The following is a 6,759-nucleotide window of genomic DNA, read 5'->3' on the forward strand; positions in this document are numbered from 1 at the left end:
CCTTCATCAAGGTCAAGCTAAAGTTTCGTTTACTGGAAACAAAGTTTATATGATCATACAGCTTGATTATATACCAAATTTTTTTTTTCTTTTTTTTTTTTGTTTTTGGCAAAAAACTGAATTAAATAAATGAATATTTTTCACGAAATTGTGAAAAATAACAATAACAATAGCAAGATGGACTTACAATAGACTACGTCCACTTGAACACAAACTTAAAAGGATCTAAACCTCTTTTAGCCTAGCAAACTATCACTAGCACTTACACAATGAGTTACAAACACAATGAAAACATCTAAAAGACTTAAACCAACTTTGAGCAGCTCGATCTTGATCCTTATATTAGCAACCATGGATGTGTCATCCACACATATAATTGAACACTCTCACACATTTTCGAGTTAACCATCCATCAATACACCTTAGCCATTACACGAGTAACTTTATACCCACTGCGTTGTAGCACTCGACAAAAAGTAGACAATGACATCACCCCACAAAAATACCACCAATTAAGCAAGGCGACCCACATTTTGTGCGTCCACGAACAATTTAAAAGAATGTGATCTAGCGATCCGATATGCTCTGAACACCAACCGCATTTATCTTCCGACACATTCCATATACATTGCCTATAACTCAAAACTTCTCTTATCGCGACAACCTCTTGAAACACTATCCAATGAAAAGTGTCTACCTTTTAAGGTACATACTTATTCCATAGAACTTTAGTCCACTCGAACTCTGCATATACATTTGATACAAGCATAAAACGAGAACCATCCGCCAGTATACCTTGTCTACCGAATGAATCCACGGGATCTCGTCTTTATTATTAAACTTAAGCACAAAAAGTTTTACTAAGGCCAATAAAGTAGCAAGTAGTAATTCCTCATATGGGTCAAGGACATCAGTGAGCCCAAAATCCCACGACATACACCCTGCTTCATTCAACCATCCCATATCCGATATAAAGGCATTCTTTATATAGGCGAAATACGGAAGATAGCCGGAAATTGGTCCCTTAATTTGGATACTCCCTCCCAAAAGTCTTTCCAAAAAATGACTTTCTACCCAACACCACTTAATTGCCAAATCCACTAGAATTCCAAGAAGCTATCTCCATTGTTTCCTTTTTTTTTTTTGGGCGTTCGGTACTCTCGAACATACCCTCAAGGAACCCCTCAAATTTCGCCATTTAGTTTTCTTTAAGATTTTTCTTTGGGTTTAGAATCTTACCAATAAATTTGATAGGTTTTCTAGGGAATTCAGAAGGTTGATCAACCTGTGTATCATCCACAACTTCATTAATTTCTCTAGATAATAACATTCAAAGTGTAGAAACAGTAATTTCAGTAATCATTATCCTATAACTAGACTATATTTGAAATACAAAAACAAAGCATTGGTCGAAAATTGCAACAAAGAGACAAAGCATACCATTAATTCATAAGCATATTGAGCAAACAATCATAACATAATTGAATCGCGACAGAGCTTAAACTTACATAAAAGATAAGCAGCAATGATCCGAAATAACGAAATTTGAATATAAACATAAACCCATTGTTTCAATAACAAAAATAAAAGCCAGAACCAAATATACTAAATCTAACACATAATCAAACACTTGAAACTGGTTCAGACATTTCATCGAACACTTACACTACAATAACCTAACCACATTTTACCAATATCTGCGAGCTTCTAGCAGGGGACACGTCATCATTTGCACCATCCCCAACCTTCCTCAATCTCTTCTTCCCTTTCCCTGCACTCACCTGATTTACGACTTTTCGACCCCGGGTCCTCAAAGCAATCGTCTCAACCTCACCCCATTTCCTTTCATTCGCAACCAGCTCGAACTCATCAGATAGCTTTCTCACAGGCCACTTCCTAGCAGCATCAGTTTCCTCGTCTATTTCATCATCTTCATCAACTAATCCAACATAGCGCCTTCTTCGCTTACTTGCAATCGGCGCCGGAGGTGGCGACGGACTCCGATCAATCGCCTTCGCCCTCTTCCCCAACTTTACAACTGATTTGGATTTCAATTTCGAAACAAATTTTTTAAGTTTAGGGCTTAGGGTTTCATTCTGTTTAATTGTTTTTTCGATTTGGTTTCTGAGCTTCTCAACGTTTCCTTCAATACGACCTTGAAGACGATGACGATGAAAGGATAAACCGCCCATTGACCAATGAGCTTCTTCAGCCCACGACATCAACGGGTCAAGTACCGGAACAGGCGGGTCAACCCGATCTGAATTGTATTTGATGTCGGTGTAAATTCGGGGTCTTGGGAGACTGCTACCGTAAAACTTACCGGGGCCTAGTGATACCACCATTGCCGACGTTATTAGATTCTTACGACAAAAAAAAAAGGGAATTGTAAAGTATAGAAGTGTTGGGATTTTAGAGTTTGTAGATAAAAGGGGAATGAGGGAGTTTTATAGATGGGGAATTAGTGGCGGGAATAATACGGCGCGGGAAGTGTTTTGGGCGCGGATATTAAAACCTGAAGCTACACCGGATGAAACGTATGCATCATTTGAATATTAAACGGGCTAGGCCCAAAGAAACTAAATGAATTGGTGATGGAGCTAGCAAGGCCCATAAAGATATCTGCTAATAAAAGGAATTATCACCAAAAATCCCATTTTTTGAACTTGTTTGCGTGAGTGCTCATAAAAAAAAAGTTTGACAATTTGTCCTCGCAAGGAGCAAGATGCCTCTTGCTTCCTTGCGCCTTGCATCCTTGCGACCTTAGTATACGTGTATGTGTGTGTGTGGATACTAATATTAAATTATTATTCGTAATAAACATGTATGTGCGTCAGAATATTGTACGTGTGTATGTAATTCTTTTTGTATATGTAGTAATTTTCATCACATATATGTTGAAAAATTGTTCTTACAAATGCGTTCTTCAATTTTGCACAAGCGTTCTACAGTCAAAAAAACAGAAGGCTGTGTAATCTATTTTCTCAAGTATTTAATTGTCTTGAATTCAAACGGAATTTGAATTATTATTATTTTTTTTTAGCAAAAAACAGGAATTAAATTAAAAATTGACTTCTCACAAATTGTGAAAAGTCCACACTTACATGAATGATCAGGATGGATTTATACATACTATATCCACCCAATATCTCAAACTCCCAATACAAGTGAAAAACATTATAAGCATTACAACATACATCTCACCAAAATTCAAACAGTGAGATCCACCTTTAAATCATTACTCTAGACTAGCAACCAAGGTTTTGTTGACCATATGTAGATTTGATGACTAGAACACTCCTTTGCATTAACAAGCCATTGCAATACCTTAAGCTTTATTCTTGAGGCTAAAACAACCCAACACGTGTACTTCCTATTGAAAACTGAATTTGAATGCTATTGATATGCCAACAAACATTTAAGATACAAACTAAGAAATAAATATGACAATAAAGCAGTTGGTTCAATCAATCATTCAATCTATAGAATTGAATGAAATGTAATGTATGTTCTTTTCATTTTATGTTTTTTAGGGTAAACAATTGGGGTTCAACCCATAGAAATATATGTTGCACTTATTTTCGGTTTCATTCGGTACAATACTCAAAAAATCAATATTGATACCGATACTGTTTATTTAATTCAGTTCAGTATTCAATTCTTGGTTTTGAGCAATTTTGATTTCGTGAATCTCGGTATCTACACAATTCGGTTCAATATCCATACTGATCTCATCCCTAACCAAAAACTACAAACTCAAAATTTGATTAAATACAAACAATATTATGTTAATATCAATATTCCATATCAGTTATTATTTGAAAAAACAAACTCGAAATATACTCGTGTAATCGACATACACAAATGTTGTTGTTTTTAGTAGATGTAAAGATAAGATTAATTGGAACAATTGGCTAGTTAAGCCGTTCTAAATGTTGTTGTTTTTGCTTCTAGTTCCTTGATAGAAGTCTTAATAAAAATTTGCTGTTCAAAAAAAAAAAAAAAAAAAAAAATTGACACACACAAATAATATACCGAAAAAATAAATTAAAAAAGATAAATGAACTAACACTAAATTCAAGCCAAAGTGGTTTTATGTTTTATTTATGAGTCAAACTAACAGAAACAGAAAGCCTTGTGAAGCAAATCACACATTATTCAGCAATTTAAGTAACAAAACTAAAAAATTAAAAATAGAGTACTCAAAAACACTTAAAAAAATCCAATCCATAAACATTAGTCATATCCAACCTAATGAAAAAACTTCAATCACTCTAAAAAGAATAATCAATCAAACCTTTCTTGATCATCACTCTTAACACTTTCCACATTGTTAACATACCACCCTGCATTACTAATGTTCACTATAAGCTCTTGAACCATCTGACTAGCCTGTTTGATCTGGTCAAACGTGCCCTCTAGCTCAATGTCTTTAAGGTTTGGGTCCGACTCATGGTCTCTTATTGAAAGCTTGACACCTGTCAACCGACAGATTTGGTTAAAGTTAACTCCATTTTTTCCAATTATTGGTTCAACAAGTGTACCATTAACGCTAATCTTAGCGGTTGAAACCACCCCAAACCCAACAGCTGCTGCTGGATTAAAATCCATCCTCCCTGCACCACTAAATCGATTTCCAGCACCAGATATGCTGCTGCACATCAAACAAACACAATAAATTAACATTATTCAACATTATTCATGAATTAACAAAACTGAAAAATTAACAATAAAGTACTCAAAAACACTTAAAAAATCAATACATAAACATTAGTCATATCCAACCTAATAAAAAAAACTTAAATACCAAAATAAAAAATCAACCAAACCTTTCTTGATGATCACTATTAACAACTTCCCCATTGTTAACATGTCCTTCAAGTTCTTGCATTACAAAATTATCTACAAAACCGCCGCCCTGCACAGCTTGCTGCTGAAACGCCCATTGATCAAACAAGGCGGGTCCCATCGGTTGTTCAAACGCTTCATTATTAAATAGGTCAAGACCCATACCCATACCCATACCCGGATAATGCATCATACCCGGATGCTTGTATTCATATCCGGACATTAATGAATTATTATCCAATATAGGTGGTAACTGATCGTCATTGATGTTTCTTTTTTTGAATTCAAGAAGACTTCGTACCGAACTCTCCTTTTGTTCTAAGGCCATAGCGAATTGTGTTAACTGAAATTCATTAAAACAGTTTAATTCTTCGAACCACGTGGGGTATTTGGCTTCCAGGTTCTTTTTTCGGGTGTTAAAAAGCTCGTCTTCAGCCTTCTTCAAACGATCTTGAAGGATATCAACGAGATCATAACTTTTTATTGCAGTTGTACCCTTTTTTGACTTGTAAGAAGCAATAGTTTTCTTGATGTCTTGATCAGGCCAAATTTCGGGCTCGTTTGAATCGGGTGGATAGATAATCATAGCCATTAAGTCCAAGTCGCAAAGGGTTCGTAACTCTCTTGCTTTGTTTATGATCCCAGGCTTTCTTTTTTGGTACATCCTGTTTCGTAATTTTTCGCTCTGTATCGGTTCCATTCGCAATTTTGCACGACCCATCTGAGCGCAAAAAAACACACAAATAATTAACAACAACCACAACAATACTCAATCTCGCACGTTCGAAATAATTAAGAACGTATTTGTAAACTTAATGATTCGAATAATGCATAAAATAACACACTTGTATGCACATATACTGTTAATAGAAGACTTACGTATAAAAATGTAAAGTCTAATTACCTGGAAGGTTTTTTTGATGTGCTCTTTTACTTTAGGGTTTAGACAAGAAGATATATACTCGGTAATAAAGTGATAAAAAAAGGGGGTCGTGTAAGGTCCATATATATATTAACCAGAGTTTTCATGCAGGAAAGTGTGAGGAAGTTGCCCTAAAAAATATTTTTTGCAAAAATGTAGGTATTATGATTTTGTTATTAATTGCAACTTTATATTTTCCTTAATTAACATATTATATCCGTGGATTATTGTTATTTTTTTTTTTTAACAAAAGCCAAAATTTAATTATATTAACGAAAGAAATACAGTATATTGTAATAATTTTTTTTAAGAGAAGGTTTTAACCAATGTAAATTAAATTAAAATGATAAATAATCTTCTTGCCTTTAAAAAAAAAAAAAATCAAAATGATAAGGATAATAATTCAATATTTGATAGAATAGCCTTTAAAAAAATTGATAGAATAGAATAATTTTATTGGAATTATGAATTTACTTAAACAAATTAAGATATAGATGACTTCTTACAAATTTCAATCAAAATTAAATGAATAAAAATCTTTTTGGTTTTCAAGATCTTTATACTCGATCTCCAATCAAGCAATACAAAATTGATCTGAAAGATCTTCATAACTGTTTTTTTCATTGGAGTATTTATTTAGGTCTCATGAAGTCTTCTAATTAACAACCATGAAGTGTTTTTTGTCTTCGAGCCTTTTTGTGGTGGTTCTTTTGTATTGTTGTCTCTCTTGTGGAGATTTATTCTTAATATAGTTTTCGTTTTTTGCCAAAAAAAAAAAAAAAAAAAAAAAAATTAACAACCATGAAGAAAGTCTCATTAAAAAAAAACATACTCCGTATTATTTACCCGTGAGACCTAAATAAATGTTATTATTATTATTTTTTTTTTTTGAAAGGCAAACTCGCCCCCCCCCCCCCTAACACTAATTACACGAATATATACATCACGAAATGTCCTAAACAGGACTCGAACCATTAACCTCAATGTTT

At 33.9% G+C, this 6,759-nt stretch overlaps 1 protein-coding gene across 1 annotated transcript; it reads right to left on the bottom strand.

Annotated features, from left to right (window-relative positions):
- Nucleotides 1–1,492: 1,492 nt before the first annotated feature.
- LOC139855875 (uncharacterized) lies at nt 1,493–2,457 on the bottom strand. The gene has a single exon (XM_071845117.1). The coding sequence runs from the start codon at nt 2,343–2,345 to the stop codon at nt 1,677–1,679; it is 669 nt and encodes a 222-aa protein (XP_071701218.1). The 5' UTR covers nt 2,346–2,457; the 3' UTR covers nt 1,493–1,676.
- Nucleotides 2,458–6,759: the final 4,302 nt, after the last annotated feature.

Source organism: Rutidosis leptorrhynchoides, chromosome 6 (genome assembly GCF_046630445.1).
Source record: "Rutidosis leptorrhynchoides isolate AG116_Rl617_1_P2 chromosome 6, CSIRO_AGI_Rlap_v1, whole genome shotgun sequence".
NCBI classification, from domain to species: Eukaryota; Viridiplantae; Streptophyta; class Magnoliopsida; order Asterales; family Asteraceae; genus Rutidosis; species Rutidosis leptorrhynchoides.